The 19,134-nt window shown below is 34.4% G+C and overlaps 2 protein-coding genes across 2 annotated transcripts in view; one reads left to right on the forward strand and one right to left on the reverse strand.

Annotated features, from left to right (window-relative positions):
* Window positions 1-19,134, reverse strand: part of LOC105827823 (calcium uniporter protein, mitochondrial) — a 55,607-nt gene that overhangs the window by 13,585 nt on the left and 22,888 nt on the right. The window lies entirely within an intron of this gene.
* LOC105829053 overlaps window positions 1-19,134 on the forward strand; it is a 30,578-nt gene that overhangs the window by 9,824 nt on the left and 1,620 nt on the right. The window contains exons 3-6 of the mRNA XM_028189337.2: window positions 13,995-14,213; window positions 15,344-15,650; window positions 16,451-17,269; window positions 17,787-18,778. Coding sequence (XP_028045138.2) covers window positions 13,995-14,213; window positions 15,344-15,650; window positions 16,451-17,269; window positions 17,787-18,778 — 2,337 coding nt within the window. The remainder of the gene's footprint in view (window positions 1-13,994; window positions 14,214-15,343; window positions 15,651-16,450; window positions 17,270-17,786; window positions 18,779-19,134) is intronic.

A 19,134-nucleotide genomic window follows, 5' to 3' on the forward strand; every position in this document is an offset into this window, starting at 1 on the left:
TAATTGTTGATTGTAGCAGGTCATATTCTATGATATAAACTTTAGTCCAGCGAGTGAGAGTTCGAGGTTTATCGTCGTCTCGAAATATCGCTGGATTATTCTGGGGCGTTGTCTCTTCTCGTTAGTCTCGGTTTTTATTGCCAACTTTCATCCAAATTTTGCTCGATGAACAGAGACGGCAATACGTGACTATATTTAAAGTTTAAAGCGATGACATTATTAGCGTGGCGATTTGCCAACATACGTGGAATTTGCGATCATCAGGAGAAGACATTTGCAATTCTACGTTATAATGCAGACGAAGGTTTACTCTTTTTGAGCATACCTCTTCGATGTTTTTTGCAACGAGATCTATACTTTCACAATTCACTGTCGTACGGAAAATATGAGAATTTTATGAGAACATTCCGTGAGACGAGAGGAAACTCGTCAATATAATGAAAGACTCGAATCCTCATTAAAAAACATTATTAGTATATATATATATATATATATATATATATATATATATATATAGAGAGAGAGAGAGAGAGAGAGAGAGAGAGAGAGAGACAGAGAGAGAGAGAGAGAATTTCTCTTGTGAGAATAGGGATGTAGTCTCTATTGTGTAACTTCCTATAGGTTCGTGACCTCGTTTCCTGACCTTTCCGCGACAGCGGGAAAAATCGTGCAAACCATTGAATATAGTCGGCTCTACTTTCCGTTTTGCTGTCGGTTCATGAAATTCGTTGTCGGTTCATGAAATTTAAATATACAATCGTCAAAGTTTAGTCAGCATGCCAAATGGTTCTAATGAGATGACGCGACGTCAACACAGGAGGCATCATGTGATTGATGAAGTCCCGGACTCTGTTATGTCTTCGACTTAGGTACAATTTGCGATTGGCCTCGCGGAGATTCTCTCGCTTACGTAATAATAAGTTTATTACACGGGTGATGTTTTTTTTTTACGATGTGTACAACGTTACGTAAAGAAGGCAACCATCCTTGAAGCACGGTAGCATTAAAATCGATGGCTGGATTAGGTAAGAGCGATTCTCGGATCGTTCTTGGTCCATCCAAGACCTGGTTTCGTAAACTGCTTTGCTCTGCTCGTATATAAATTGCGAAGGAAATATATATATATATATATATATATATATATATATATATATATATATATATTGAGCGCTAAGTAAGTCTACATTTATTCGGATAATGGAAATATTTTTTAAATTATAAATTTATTTTTTTATAAGATTATAACAAGGAAAATATTCTAGGGTGCTTACGCAAATTTTGTAAAGGAAATTGGAAAACTTAGGATTTTCTTAAAAATCCTAGGTTTTCCAATTTTATTCAAAATTCCAGATAATATTAAAAAACTTTCTACTGCATTTGAAATCAATTTTCTTGTACCTGTTTTAATGTTCCTAATATTTATAAAATTATATAATCACAAAGAAAACCTACTTGTAAATTTTGAATATTAAATTTAAGAAATTATGAAACGTAATAAAATATAAAATAAGTGATATATAACGATTTGTCAACAATGATTTAACTCGCTAAAAGTGCAGAATACGAAACGTAATTAAACATACAAGTCAGTTTAGAACTTTAGAATGATGTACTTGTCTTTTACTGTCATTAATTTTTAAATAAAAACTAACAAGTTACAAGAGAATGGATGTGCATACATACTAGTCGATTAACATTTTGTATTATCAAAAATTAGACAAAAGATAAAAAACAATTGTTAGAAATAGAAAAAAAAACGTAAATTTAAAAGTAAAATTCCAATTTTCCCAAGTTTCAAGAAAATTCCATGGAAATGCCTGATTTTTAAGGATAAGAAAAGAAATGTCCAAAAAAATCTTGGTTTTCCAGTTTTCTCAGTAATAAACACTGTTTTTTTTTTTTTTTTTTCATTTTAAAAAACTCAATTCTCTTGATTATTTAACTGAAAAGTTATTGACAATTTGATTAAATTTTACTATTAAAAAAAATCAAAAAGAGAGAGATAAACCAGATTATCGTGGAGATTGTGAAGTTTAATGTTTCTTGAGAGTTGCATTAGTATTCCTCGGTCATAGTCAGTGGAAAGTGAATCAGGTAACTCGAAAATTTGTAAGTGCCAATGACCGAGGATTGAATTACACACGTATCACTACGCATTACCACTTGCTTTCACGTCACGCGTTTCTGGTGCATCAATTTCTCCATAGTTCTCTCGCGATGAAGTGCGGATCGTCGGCCGTGCGGAATTCCTAACGACGTTTCAGGTAATCAAGCTTAATTGATTTCATCATGTGTACTATCGGTTAGTACATAATTGGTTCTCGAAGTGTTTCGTGGAAATTCCGCGAATCGGTCGCGAGTGAAAATGATGAGAACCGGAAGAACAATGGAAAACAGTGAAGATCGGTAAAAACCGTTTCACGTGAGAAAGTTTCATCGTCGACTATTAAATTCGTAACTGCTTCTACTCTAGTAATTATCGTTTCCAACAACCGAAACGAGAAAGAACGAAATTATCGAATGTTACTTGAAGTGTAACTTAATTATTGGTAAAGGTAACTTAGTAGTTACCTTAAAGAGTTGATGATAAGCCCCGAAAAATAAATTCTTTTATTTTCTGGTTGAAACATTTGATATTATATATAATAATTCTATATAAACTATATAAACTATTGTATACAATTGTTGTAATGTAAAATACACATATATTCAATTGTTACATAAATTGCAAGAAATAGTTATTATTTTTACGTGATTTAAATAAAATTGGATATGAAAGAATATGTTGAATAATTTCTGCAATATAAGATTTGAAAAAATTTAGTAATTAAAATTATTTAAAAAGAAAAAAAATACTTCGTATAACTTTTTGCGCAATGCACGAATCACTGCGACCAGGTGAGCTAAAGAACGAAGGCAGGTGAACTCGGGGGAGGTCACTCATATGTGAACTGCATTCGATTGTACTCGGTATACACATTTCGTTTCACACGGGGTGAAGTAGCTCCCCCGACAACCTTATGATTCATCGAAAACCGCACAGAGGGGATGGAAGCCGTGTCGTTTTTCTTTTCCGACTTGATATCCCAGTTGTGTATCGACTGCATTCAACGACAAACCAGGAATGTCGTTCAATTGTTATTATACGCTCGTATCGTGTGCGAAGTGAAATATCCTTTACATCCTGAATATATCTTTAAACCGGAAAGAAAATTGTAGTGTGTACTATTTTCAGGTATTTATGACAAAAGCAAAACAAGAAAACAATCTTCCACGATTTGCATAGCTGATTGTATCTGGCTTTTTTGTTTCATAATTATCAATGTGCGGAAAGAATTTGAAGATAATTCTTCCCGCGCGAAAAAGTTCCTCCGCGAGATTTTTCTTATTCATAGAACTATTTTTCCCTCTGAAGTTATCAACCAAGTTTTTGTTTTAAACATAAGTGTAACAAGGTTTAAAAGTTTACTTTGTTAAGACCTTTTGATGTCTACGTTTCAAAATTCTGAAACAGTGTCACATGTATACTTTAAATTTCCTCGAGGAACTTTTAGTTCCGTTTCCCGGTGCAGATAAAGTTTTGTTGAATTACGTGTTTCATTCTCTATTCCGTTCTTGTTTTATACTGCGTTCTACTTTACTTTGTATTGTATTTTATTAACATCACTTGTCTCCAAAAACGTATTGATCGACTGAATTTGCACATCTTAACAATATATTTCTACAATTATTATTCTTCTAAGTTCCATGAATCGTTCATTAAGAGAAACACGAAAAAAAAACAAGCGTTACATTAAGGCGTCAGAGAAAGCGTGCAATACGCTAAAACGCCACTCGAATGCTGCGTCGTTAAAATTACATGCTACGAGCTCCATTATGGCTGTTCCGTGCTCAAAAGTATGATCGAATCTCCACGAATATACTGCAAACGTAGATCCGTATCGCTCGTCCATGAATATAAACAATACTTTTTATTTAACTCTTACTTTTATTTATGTTAAATCAAATTAAGTATATAATCAGTTACTTATATTCAAGAAAGCAATGTTCCTTTAATTTTTATATTGACTGTTAATCGATATTGATGAGCTTAAGAACAGCTGTTACGGTCGATAAAATGCGGAAAGAAATGGCTTTGAGGGGATGCTAAATCTGTCCTGTTTTATCGTTTATTTTGATTATTTCCAATTCATTAAACTTTTAATTGTACTTACAGAATTAAAAATCCTTCTCCACAATCAAAGTACACACGGTAACAATGCGCACGTAAGAATTTTATACAAAAAACAAAAAAATTTAATTTGTAAATAAAATTAAAATTTTTTTTCGTTTTTTGTACAAAATTTTTACGCGCATATTATGTTACCGTCTGTACTTTGATTGTGGAGAAGGATTTTTAATTCTGTAAATACAATTAAAAGATTAATGAATTGAAATTCTGTAAATACAATTAAAAGATTAATGAATTGAAAATAATCAAAATAATCGATAAAACAGGACAGGTTCGGCACTCCCTTAAGTAATTTCGAATATTCGTAAATGCACCACGCTTCGTAGATAATATTCTTCGATAATGGCGAGTGATAGAACTGGCAAAAGAATACTGTTATCTAATGTCTTGATTGCATAAAGTATAAAGGAATTTCAGGAATAGAAATTTTCAACCTCTCTTTCGTGTTCTCAATTTTAAAATACCATTAGAATTTCTCAAACGGTTTTCATATTGAAACTTTGTTCAGATCTTAGAGAAGAACTGCGGTAAGAGCTGAATTTTCCGAACGTTTGATATTCAATACTTGTTCGCGGAAAGAAATAATCGATTTTTCGTAATCCATTCTCACTACGTCCTACAACTTAATGAAGCTCCAAGAAAATGCCGCAATTCTTCGATTTGATGAGACTTCGATTAAAAGTTCGATTCGGATGCGATGCGAATCGTGCCTTTGTTCGTTCGAGCAAGGATCAGCGTAAGGATTCTTAATCCATCGGTCAGGAATTTCTATGTGGATAAATTACAGTGAGTCCAAGTGAACTAAACTATAATAGAGTAAAGTAATTGTGTCTAGATAAATCTCTTCTTTTACTTTTCTCTCTTAAGGCATATAAAAAAATAGTTAATATAGATTTAAAATTAAAGATAATAAGAATAATTCTTATTCTTATAATCGATAAATAAAACATAAAAATGGCACATTTATATTAATATTTAGATCAGTTTTTTTTATATTAATAAACAGTAAGTTTGCTTCATAAATGAATGATATAAAAATATTAAACATAAAATAATTATTTCGTTATAATGATTAAGTTTTAAAGATTATGTATCTGTGTACATAGAAATAAATGATATTATATAATATTTATGCAGTGACATGTTTATTTACTATATTTTGTGCAATTTTTAATATTACAAACGTGCTATTATTCGAAAAATTTTTTGGGGTCATCTAATTTGCTTTACTTGGGAATTTATGTCTGAAAAATTTACATAGGAATCGAAATGTCGAATAGTAGATATTAATTATATAAATATTAGGAAGCACAGTGTTCTGGGTCACATTCATTTTAGCATGATATCATTATACATTTCTATCGAAGAATTAAATGACCAAAAAAGATCCGCGAAGAAACGCGCAGTGAGACGGGAGTCTAAGTGAACCAGGAAAAAAAACCGAGAAGTTCAACTATCCAAGATAGCTATCCAGTATCCCACAATTGCGTGTGCAAGCAGTTCCTAGGCCAAGTGCTATGGTCACTTTCTTCTTCGCGGTTTCACGCGACGTGTTGGTCAATTCGAAACATAAGACAGAATCCTATCGTGTTTCCATCATGATGCTTTCGTTTCTCTCAAAAGAAAATTGCAATAGAAAGTGAATCTCGTACCGATGATAAGTGATCCACAATATAACTTTTTGTTATTTCGAGGTATCAGCTTCTGTCACTCTGAACTCTGGCCGCGACATTTATTTTCATTTGTACTTTGATTTTATAGTGTATGCAACAAGTAACGAAATTTTAACTGCAATTTTATTTGAATGATCCAAAAAATTGGTACAAGCGAGGTTTCAAAAAAGATTCCAGTTTTTTATAAAAATTTACCATTACAATTTAACGTTTGAGACTGGAGTATGTTAGCACAGAGAGAGAAGGTGCATATTAGTATTTTTACTAACTTAATCCACTGTAGTGTACCTTGTTAATTATCTAAGTTGCTTGCGACTTTCTGTGATGATGTTCCTTCCTAGTATTAATTAATGATAACTTCGGAGATAACTAGATAATGATAACTAGATCACGAGAAGTCCGTGTTAACCGTAATGAGAAATAGTGGTCGGAAGACTATTAAACTTTTGTTATATGTATATTCGTTGTTACATGTATTACCATTTCTCAACATGTGTTTTAATTGTAATACGTAAATTACTTTCAATAAATGATCAATTTTTATAATATAATATATATTATAAAATATGATACTATATAACTTTCCTTATTATTTTACAAATTATGATCCAGAAAATTTAATGGCTTAAAATAATATTGCAAAAATAACATGCAATATTATGAAATATAATATTGCATACTATATATGCATAATGCAATAAATATTACAATCCTTCTGCAATATAGTAGATAATATAATTATTATAGATAAATGAATATGAATAAAAAATAGACTTCCATTTTTATGTGTGTATGTATAATATGAGCTAGAGAGAAAATAGAAATTTTTAACTTTTAATTATTCTCTCATGAATATTCATACACTCATTTACAGTTTTAATAATACGTGTTTTAATAATAGAATCTGTACATTAACGAACTTTTTAAATAAATTGATTTTAATAAAAGCAGAGTAAAATAGCTGCGTATAAGAATCATACTGAATGTGTATGTATGTATCTCTTCATTTCTATATCTCCATTTAAATTATCTTTTCGACAATATATCACGTTTAAAACAATTCTAGATATAATCGGTTGAATTTTAATTCGCATTAATTTGTCGATTGACGCATGTCTGTTGTAAGAAAAATTTCTTACAATTTTACGTCAAATGTAGAACGTCGTTCCGCTTGGCAGACACAGCCTTGACACAATGTCGCAAGTTTAAGCCTCCGGGAAATAGCGAACCGAAGTTCAAAAAACATACTTCCGCATAAGGAAAGCAATAACCTTGTGGCTAACGAAGGAGATATCTTCAAAGGATACCTTGGAAGCATTTATGCGCGAACTTCCGTCACGAAATACTTAACATAAAGTATCTTGTGGAATATCTCGCCACTTAGAATTCTGCACTCTGTTGGATTTTAGAGGATTATTTAGTACTTTCTGGATCGAAAAGATTCACTCCGACGTATTAAAGTGAATTGTTGAAGAATGTTTCAGTAACTTAAAATGGTAGAGATAAAGTTGTCGTGGAATCTTATCTCTCTAGTCTCTTTATGAGCGAATCGTAGATTGTATAAATACCATTTTATACGCAGAAAGAACGGTTTTGCTCAAGTATGATAAGCAACTCTGTTAAAAGTTTTGATATTCTAGCAATTAACTGTTCGAGCGTCCTCCATAATATTTTGATGGTCTAGCAAAATTATTTTCAGGTCTGTATCTATAAGTTAAATTTTTAAGTATTTTAGCAAAACTGTTTTTATCATATATTATAATTTAAATGTATCCAAATTTTAATGTAATGAGAGGTCTAATGCTTTTTTGATATCAAAATCTGTACAAATATAAAAGATTAATGATATAAAAATTATGGTTTAATACTCTTAAAAAACCAATAAAATCTATAAAATTTTGTAAACTTTGAGATTAATATTTTTGCAGCTTTTTATATTTATTAAATTAAATTAAATTAGGTAAAATTCGTGCCTATTTAATTAATAATCGCGCATGTTAGTTAATAAATAATTCAATGCTCGTATCATGTATCTAATGAAGTTCTTGTCAAATCTGGCACATGGTCATTGACATTTCATTCTTTCATATGTATGTATAACAATGTTTAATCTTTCATTCGTTGGAATCTTCAATAATGATATCGATGCGTCATTCATCGTGTTTAGAATCATAATAATTATTTTATAATTTCATGTGCCACTTCAATCACTATAATTCATTAATTTCATAATAAATTATTATAATATAACCTCATTACAATAATTATTTTAAAGTTTGATGCTGAGTTATAATTAAAATCAATGATTAAATGAGCTGTCAAATTATAATGTATTATTTAATTATTTAAATAATAATAAATTTAAAATATTGAGACACATATAAAATATGTCATTTATGAATCGAGCGACAACTTCATTATAAATTTATTTCTCTCTCTTCCTCTTTATTATTTCTCGTAAGCAAATTTGCAAAATTTGTTTGTTACATAAGTTTTAAGTCGTGGTTTATTTTTACTGTATACTTGTAACTTATCCGCGTGACTACTGTTTGTACCACGATCGTATTTCCGAGGACCAGCGACGTCATTGTGTCTGACTGAAGTACATCCTACTCCCACTACGAGTATTGAGGTATACCGTCGGGAACAGGTGGCACAGCCACGGCGATCGGTTCGCAGGTACAACAATGCGTCTTTGCCAGTCGGTGCGCAAACGAGAAAGTGAAGACCGGCACCGGCGTCCAGGCCGATAGAGGATCTCGCGCGAGATTAACTGCCCGTTCTCGATCCGGTCCAGCGAGTGCCAAAACCCAGCATCCGGTGCGGTTCCACGCGATAGTGAGAAGGTGCCGAATCTTTCCTCGCGCTTTTTCTTTTATCGGTAAGCGAAGGCGACCTTAATCGAATTTATTCGGGACCATCAATCATCTCAAGAATCGAATCTCTTATCAACTTACATGCCAGAAACAACAAGAATCGTTATCGGCAGTGTCAGCCTGTGCCTCACCGCTGTTCCTCGTTATGTCAGCTGTTTAAGAGTTATTTAAAAATTCGTGAGTTATCTGGTTTAATTTATCTAATGTTGCGTGTCTTTATGGCATGTGTGTCAAGTAGAGACCCTCTTGTGACCAGAGGATGCTCGGTGAAAAAGAATACAAATCGATAACTGTATAATCTGCAGCCATTCAAGTTTTTTAATGGTTAATTTTTTTATCCAACATGGAAATTTTATTTTAAATAAAATTACCGTTTAGACTACGTGTGTGTGTGTAAGGATCTATGCGTTTTTTGAAAGAGAAAATTCCTACGTCGTTAATCGTTTTATCTAATCTTGACCTGAATTTTAATGAATTAGGCTCGGTATAATTAGTCATGGTGGTGGACCTTGTTCATGGTATCTAGGTAAGGCGAAATTGCATAATCATTGTTTTCGTCAGCGACGTCCAAAGACACGAGTCGCCGAGAATCAAGGTTGTAATGTTTCTTATTTAGATACGGATAAAAAAAGATCTATACAGTAATCTCACTCAAGTTGTCCTGACCATAAACACACTGGCAATTCAGATTTATTTCAACTATCTCCGGTGTAATCAGTTATACGATTTTTCTTCGTTAAGTTCGCAATTTCGACTCGGCAACGTTGCCGGGAATAACTGGGAAGCGAGGGAATATTTACTTTAACGTGAACTTTTCCAGTTGAGCAACAGAAAGAAAGACAAAGTAACGATATTATGTTGGAAATAAGCAGTCATTTTCCTTTCGTTAAAGTTTAGCTGAAAGATGAAACTTCTAGCTTAAAAAATAATTATTATTTAAAAAATAGTTAAAAAATATTCCAACACAATATCTTTACTTTGTCTTTCTTTCTGTTGTTCAACTGGAAAAATTCGCAATGTTAAATATCAAAATAATAGTAATTTAATAAATTACACTATTTTGTCTTTAAAAAAAATCTTATAAATTACATTTTATTTTAATTTCGATAAAAATTACACAGACAAAAAAAGCAGTTACTATTATATCGTCTTAATTTATGGCATAAATTATTTTACTTAATTGTCCTACAAGCGGGATAATGTAATTCTTTTAAAACGTGAGAGTGTGCATCTTTATTGCATAATTTCATTTTATAAATGCCGCGATATAAGATGGTGCGCCTCGAACCATGAAGTCTTACGGAGACAACCAACTTTGTCGTCAGTCGGATGTTAACCATCGACTGTTCAACGCTGCGGAACTTCTTCCGGCCTGGTCACGTAGAATATTCCCGTCGCGTTTCACTACGTGCAAAAGGCTCTGTCTTTTCTTTGCGCAGTGCTATCCTAAGTACAGGTGCAACGATACAGTATATTATTAACCGGAAATCACGATTGAGTTTAATTCTATCGCGACCTGCACACGGAATAAATGTTCCCTGTATAGAAATGCGTGTTGCAATGCTTACGAAAGCGTAATAAAACATTTATTTTTCTTTTAGATTACTATATATGTACCTATGTCGTGTACATAAAACTTTGATGAAGCACAGTTTCGCAGTACTGTTGTATCGCGGATATTTTTCATTTTTGATATCATACATCAAAGCAAAATTCAACTCGCCTTAACAAAAGAAAATACTCGAGGTCCTCTCCCTTGATATTCTATGACAGAAATATGTTTATTCTACTTAAGCAAATGTTATTTCTCTTCAATTAGAGCATTTATATGTCGTAATTTTACGATTTGTTTTGATAGAAGCGATACGGCTATGATTACCCTTTTTCCAGCTTGATGACATTTTTCGCGAATAATCGAGACATTTTAATAATTCATGCATATTTAAACGATGCTAATCGATATTCGACTTGATTACGCAGTTCGTATGTTCTCCGTGCTCGTGCAAAAAAATCAGATCGATTGAACATTATTCATCGTTCGCCGTTTCAAATCCGGGCAATTGAAGTCCTTTCCGATTTTCGCGAATGCATGCAGCGCAGTTTCCGATTAAGAAGCGCCATCAAATTTATGAGTAATTAGAGTAACAAGATCAGTTAATTGGTTACAATTCGAGCGTGTTCTATCATGCTATCGATAACCGATCATCTTTATTCGCTCGTGAAGGTACGAAAAGAGATAAAGTTGCTAGAATAAATTATTACATCACAGTGCTCGTGCAAAAAAACTTTCATAAATGAACGTCATAAAACTCTTAAATGCAAGAAATCTTAAATTAGATACTATAATTAACGTAATAACAAAAATTTTGTGCTGTTATTAAAAGACTGTTCTGTCAAATCGACCATTTCCACGAAATACTTCTCCGAAACTATTAATAAAACAAATCGATGACGGGTAAGACCAATAACGGTATAACTTATAGAAAGAAAAAGGAACTCGAAGAAAAAAGTAGTCACCCGAGAACGATCTTTCTGCATGTATATGCATTGAAAATGGTGTGCAAAGTTATCCGAGATAACTCGTGATAATCTTACGTAACTAGTCGCCGTGCTCAGACGAACACAATGAGACGACGATACGCCGTTTGCATTCGGACTTCAAGGATTCACGTTCGTTAAGACGGGCAGTCGGCCGAAAGGACACGTCCGTTTTTCATTACATTCATTACATTCACGGATGTGTAAGTGGAAAAAAACTCGTACATGTACGTAAATGTATGTGGACGTGCTGCGACATAAAAGATCGTGATATTCATGAAAGATTTTCGGAATCTAAAGAGATACCCCTGCCGCGGCAGACTTATATCTCATTTTTATACTGCGTTATGTCATAATGCAAGATTCTCCGAAAGAGATTTTTCACACGTGCTTTTCTTCTTTTACATTTTGCCCCAGTATGTTTCTTTTAACATCAATTAAATGCTTTGTGAACGTATATACAGTGGAGCAAAGTGGAAAGATAATTACATATTTCGATTCTGATGTTTGCAATTAATACAATCGAGTAAAATGAAATAGTGCGTAAATTTTTACTTGTTATTGATTAAAAAGATTGATTACGCAATATCTTTTATGAGCATATTTGATCAGTTACCGTTGGGAAAGCAATTAACCATAATGATTTTCGTATCAAATAAGCTTAGCATAATGTTCTCCCTCACACTTTCTAATCATGTGAATTATTAAAAAGATGATAATTAAATTTGGTTTTCTTTTTGGAAGTTCAAATCTCATGTAAATATTGAAAAAATTTAATTAAAATATTTTAGTTTACCAAGTTTGCCAAAAATTAAAATTTTATGTTATTATTATATTTAGAAAAAATACGACAAGAATTTGTTTTCACAAAGTTGGGATTAAAAGCGTTGTATAATTAATTAGAAAGTAAGAAAAATAATGTAGGTAAATATATTGAACATAAGCTTAGTTTCCGTTTTATCTTTGTAATGCAAATGAGATTCGCCGTTAAAAAATTCGCGAATTTACTATATGTAAATGAGAACGAGGCAAAGAATTAAATTCTCCAAGTCAAATAATAAAAAACCTAGTTACTGCAAGAACGTAAAGTTTTGAACCTTGTTTTATGATGTGACAAAACTGGTTAATATATTTAGAAATATATTTGTGTATTTACAATTTTACTGTTTTACTCAAAATAAAACAGCTTGTTTTTCTCTCCAAATTTTTCAATTTAAAAATCATAAAATAAATATTAAAAATACGTATCCAGTAAGATAAAAATTGACTTTACAATTTAATTTAAATTTTTATGGATCACATACAGAATGAATACTAATTTGTCGATCTCATTGTAGTATTGATCATTAAAGTTCGGACCTAATATTATTCTTGAAAATCCGGAAAATAGTTTACTCGTTTAAAACACGGAATAGGAGATACGCCTAACACAATTATCACATCATAATATAATTAGGTGTTTAATTAGCGTCCACTATGAATGTACTCACGTGCGCAGTCGGATACGATAAGTCATGGTAAATGTTATGCGAAAAAAATGATAATGGAAGATACGGTTTGTCATGCTGCACGTTAAAAAGGTAATAATCTTTAAGTAAGAGATAAAAATATCAAGTGTGAAATCTCATCTTAAAAGGTCGTTCAAATAGTTATACACATAAACGTTCTTTTCTTTTATGAAACAAGAAAATTTGCTATTCGTAGAGGGACATGATGTTCTCGTAAACATAAAAGACTCATTATTGTGTTATTATGCCTTTTTTTCCTCAATGTTTTAAGACACATAAATTTTTCCGAGTTTGTCCAACTCGTTGATTTACACACGGATAATTTCCTACGATACATTCTTGAGATGACAACTCACCATGCCACTCATAAGGAAAGAGATGCATCGATATGTCTACGTTAATGATATTGTGGCTCACCTGAGCTACTTATGGCAATTAACGGGATATTAAACCCATGTCACAGAGTAACGATGCTCGGAGGTTCATTAATGTTAAATTAGTGTGGCAGCGATTACATATTTGCTTCGTAATGATTATTCATTTATTCATTGTTCAAAGAATGTCATAATGATCTGCGTATTCATAATATATCGAACATTTCAGTAATATATGAAGTGTATCAAAATTCATATAAGCTAATTAATAGGTCTGATACATCCAACAATTCATAAAGCTTCTCCTGAACAAGAACTTAATTTGGAGCAATTACAATCACACGGTGTTTTAATTAATTTTCAATATCAAATTTATCTTGTTAATTAAGTTTCAAAAAAAAATTCCAATTTAAGAGTACGAAGCATTTCATTACATGAGCATTTCATTAACTAAAGTGTAAAATCGTTACACATTTGCACAGTGAAAGTTCAAATAAATAATTTGCTCGCGAGTCCCCTTGATTTTTCAAACTTTCGAATTAAGTTATGCAACTTTTTAATTACGCTTCTAAGCTTGAGGCTTTTACCGCGGTAAAAGTAATTTTAAAATTTCCCTGGAGGTTTCTGGGAGAGAGAAAGTGCTTTTCTGATATAGCCGGCACAATGCAAGATATGTCAATTACGTGTTGCACTCGGTGGAAATATACCTCGCTGTCATAGCATATGATTTTATTATGATTGCGTTTCCTATGATTTAGACCTGTTACTACGCAATTGCGCGATTTTAATTACAGAGAGGGCAGTCGTTACGACTCCCACTCGGCACAGTCAACGCAGGACCGCAGGAAGTTGCTGAAGCGTACAAGAAGTCTCGCAGTGATATCGGAGGACGATTCTCGGCAGGATCGAGAAGCGGCGCACTTTCGGCTAGGCCAATCGACCTTCGATTTGCCCAGAAGACACCAATTGATACCAAGGGCCAAACTGATCGATCGGAATTCTCTCAAGGACAGGTGAGCCCTTCCATCAAAAGAAAGACCCGATCATAGACCGCGCGCCTCTTAACCTGATTATTTTTTAATCAATAGGCTACAACCACATCTCACGCGAAATAAGAAGATAATAAAAGTTCAGTAGGCTATTCTGTCTAATAGCTGCTTTCAACAAGATTAATATTAGATAGCGCATTAATCAATTAAATTGAGGACTGTTCCTTTCGAAATGATCAAATAATCTAAGATCATTTTGATGAGTAAAGATATCAGCACATTTCCTAATAATAATCACAAAAAGATAACATCGAACAATTAACCACCGACAAGTCCAATTATGGCAGTCGAGTTTCTTCATGCGCGCAACGAATTTGATCTCTTCGCCGTAAACTTGCATTAGCCACTTGCAGCGATCGTCAAGTTATTGCAAATAGCGAGCATAATCGAAACTCGATCGGTCAGTGACGATTGACGCTCTTCAACAAATCGCTAGAACGACTTACAAGTTCCTCTTAAAGTGACACAAGAACTTCGCGAAGAAACTTCGCGGAAATACCAAGTTGATATCTCTTCGTATTGCGGAATAAAATCGAATAGTTGTTGCACAGCGGGAAAACAACTGTTAGACTTTTTGTTTTCGACATCTATTTACGGTCCATTGGAGGCAATCTAATTCGATGCACATTCGTCATTGGCTAATAAAAAAAATTGTATTCCAGGCATATTTGTTGCGTAGCGATCGAAGTGAGATTTCATATGAAACAATGATTAATTGGGATAGGATATTGAAAGTGTTCCTGCAGTTCTATATACATTAACGAAACGTTTTTTAACTGCAGCAATCCAAAGTTCCGATTCGAGATCAATTGCTGCGATGCAACGAGCAAACCAAAAATTAATAAGTTTTTTAAATTTAATAAAATTAAAATAAAATTGAAAATAATCTCAATATCCTTCTACTTAATAACGCTGTCAGCTAATATTACTCAGAACACAGATTTTATGAATTCAAATGGATTTATTAAAGTCATTAGACTTATAGATGCTATTTTGATCTATAATTTATATTAAGTTACGTTTTAGCATTTTCGAAATTTTACGAAATTATTTCGAGAGGGCAATCAGTTAAGAGATTGTGCATTTTGTTCCAGACTCTACAAGAGTCAGCAACATCTTTCAGACTCTTACGACAGATTCAACGAGGCAAAATCTTATCATTCACGATCGACGTGCGGCCTTCATTCGATTCCGTCGGGTCTCGTGTCTCTTCCAGATCCATTGCCTTATAATCGACAAAATCGCACCGATCCTGACCGACTGAATATTCTCGACTGGCCGGATCCTCCGAGGCGATACCGCAGCGTACAAAATTTGGATACTGTAAGCGGATTGGTCGACATTGTCGAAGATAACTGGCCCATTGAAGGCAATCGGAGCATCGATTGCATTTATACACAGGTAAAATATGTTTTTCGTCAATAAAAATATTATAATATAAAACTGCTAATTTTTATTTATGCGCGAAAGTAAAAAAATTCTCAAACTTTCGTTATCAAAAAAATTAATAAATTGCTCAATCAGTCAAAAATAATTTTGTTGTTTATATAAAAAATTATAACGTTTAATTAAATTGATTTATAAGCTGCAGCATATATTGATAATACTTAATTTACAATATGATAATAATGAATATATTAGAAGCTGCTATATGCATAACATTTCCAATTATTAATTTACTTAAAGCTTTTTCGATGTAGTGATGTATCATCTTTGAGATTAGCCGGGACTGCTCTATATAGCAGCAAGATTAAGAAGTTTGTTGCCAACATTAATTAAAATGATAGAGATCATTATGTCCCCGTTATGAGTTTCCTAGTACCATTAACAGTTGTTTTAACAGTTGCTTAATTGAAGTTTAACTTAGGCACATCAGGAAGATTGACTTTTTACAAATTTAGTGGTAAAATAATATCTTTCCGCGAGTTTCGTAAAACGAAAATTGAATTATATTATTTTGTGAACTCTTACTGTGAACTTTGTTAAATAACAAAAATTACTTTAACCGAGAGGACGATGGATTGAATTAGAAGTTGACTCTTGCGAATGTCACAGAGCTTATCGCAAAAATATTTTCTTATAATAAAAGACTCGTCTTGTAATAGAAAACTCGTTGCCCTGAAAGTTGATTGGATGGCAAAAATTTTCCATTAAAAAAAAATGTATAAAAAGCACGCGCTTAGATGCTCTTTCCCATTCAGGTGAAGCGCAAGCGCAAGGAACACAGGAGCTTAGACAGCGTTCTCTTCGAAGACGACGGGGAATTGGAATACTTCGACGTACTAAATTTGCTGCCGCTCTCCAATATACGGCTGGAATACAACGAGACCAACTCATCAAGGGACGATAATTTCGCGTGTAAGAAGGTACACGGTTTGCGAGATTTAAGAGTACTTGAATTCAACGAGCCGAGCAGGGCGAGCGAGGTTTCGCCGACGAGGAGCAGTAACGCCACGGATGAGGAGAAATGTAAGGAGCACACGGTGAACGAGGATAATCCCGCTCGAGGCGACGACGAATCTGGGAAAGAAGGTCACAAAGATCTCAATCCGTCCAAGGGATCGGACTCGAGCCGACGAAAGCATCGGGAAACCGACGAGAGTTCCGGGGCAGATTCGGAGATTAGCACGGCGAACCAATTCGTGGATCAGTACGTTCCCTCCTCCTCCTCCTCCTCCAAGGCCGATCGCAGGGGAGCCAATGTTGAGAATTTTGTAACCTCTTGCGAGGAGGTGGGCCACAAGATCGACGAGGTAAACGGCTACAAGTCGCTCTGGATCTCGGTTAATCAGGACCAAAACGAGATGTCACGACGACCACAAGTTATCAAAGTTGTCGATAATGACGTCACCAGGAGACGCCATCGACGCTCCATTGTGGAGATCGACGCTGTCGTCGAGGACGTGCCAAAAGATAAGAGATCGCAGGAGATTACGGAGGAAGCGAACGACCATATCGACGCCTCCGTAATTAAATCTATTAATAATGTAAATGAAGAGGTTCTTGGAAGAAAGGCGAAGGTTGGTATGAGATATGATTATTCCTATCAAGAACAAAGAAAATTTTAATTAGTCTTATCTCAATAATCTTCTCGTTCTATCAGCGTTTGTAACATTAAAATTTTTCAAAGATTTTTATTTGTGAGACACCATAAGAAATACCAAGGGAAAAAATCACATTTCCCCTAAAGTACATCAGAAGCGAGATCTTCTTTACAGAAGTGGAAAGTAGAGATTCAGAATTCTCTGCATGCGCGTCGTACACATGCACGTCGGAATATTGAGTGGTTCTGCGACATCGTGATGTGACTTTAACATCTACATTTTCGCAGTGGTTTTTTATTCAATTAAATACTCATTACTGCTAAGTAATTTATAATGTTGCCAATTTGTAAAGTTGCACTTTAATTTCGCGCGCGCAATTTCATCTTCTCACTCATATTTTCATTTAATAAAAACTGACATCTCTCTCTCTCTCTCTTTCTCGTCGGAAATGGAACGGAAATGCATTAAATCAATTGGCAAATTAATTTTGCAGGAAGCTACACCGGAAAATGCGGAAAATGGAGCGGTGATAGAGGACGCGAGAAATTTCTTCGAGCGGAAAAGTACCGAGAAGGAAGCAGCACGGAATAAGCAAAACGAAGGCAGATTCGAGAGGATTGTAAAGGAAACATCCAACATCCTCGGCAAGGCGTGCAACGTCGTAAAGGGCAGTCTGGGTTTCGAGGCGAGGTCAGAAAGTTCTGATCTCGGTCTCGGTTCCGAATCCGGTAGCGATTCCCGAAGAAGATCGGTGGACGATGGTATCGAGGACGATCGGCCGTCAAGAAACGTCGGAAGCACCAATAATTCAGCGACGCTGAGAACGGGCGACGGTAAAAAATCACACACCAATCTCACCAGGTCTAGAAGCTGCATGGACTCGATAGAGTGCCAAGACGACGGTCAAGAGTTCGATCATGTGCGTTACAAGATCGTCAAGTCGCATATGTTCAGCAAGAACATGTTCAGCACCGCCCGGGGCGACGTCACATACGATGGACTGATGCAATATCTGCGCGAGTATTCGTTCCAAGAATTGCTAATGGACAACAACGTTGTTATCATTGAGCCGGTTCGCGCCGAGCCGGTGGAGCGAAAATCGTCGCCATTGGCCAGGGTTGAACCTACGTGCAAAGTCGCCGGCACGATCCAGAAGAAGACGGAGAATTGCGAAAGAAATGACGAGCGATCCGAGAGCACCGGCGGCACCGCTAAAAGCTCCAGGCAGTCGTCCATCAGAAAACACTTCTTCTATCAACCTATACGGGTGAACCGTGAGCTGATTGACGAAGAGTTACCAGATCCGGATACCGTCAGAAACGTGAGACGCATGTTCGAGAACACTCTCGAGAAAAAGAAAAGTATATCCGACACCGAGTTCTCCAGAGACGACAAGACAAGGAGGAGTGTCAGCATGAAGGATCTGACTAGCATGGACGACAGTCGATACGACGAAATGTCCGACAAGACACGCGAAGAATCCAGGTAGCGTAATGTTGAATGTACCCGACAACGGAACTTTTATTATTCACAACGCGTATGCGAGTGTTTTGACAATAAGCATACCTTACAGACTCAAATGGTTTTAGTACGTTGAAGTACGGATGAATTAAATACAGGGTGACGGTACTCTAGATCTAAATCAGCCCGAAATAACGTTAAGTTTAATGGAACGGCAAATGATGACAAAGTTTACGTTGGAACTGTCTGCGTGTTGAATAGTCTGTAATTCGATTATTCGCGACTAAGATAATAATATTACCGAAATTTCAGCAAAATTACAGGTGAGAGTTTTAAACCGAAAATGTAAGTTAATATCAAAATTAATGTATTGACTGATG

The sequence above is a fragment of the Monomorium pharaonis genome, chromosome 3 (assembly GCF_013373865.1).
Source record: "Monomorium pharaonis isolate MP-MQ-018 chromosome 3, ASM1337386v2, whole genome shotgun sequence".
Classification (NCBI taxonomy): domain Eukaryota; kingdom Metazoa; phylum Arthropoda; class Insecta; order Hymenoptera; family Formicidae; genus Monomorium; species Monomorium pharaonis.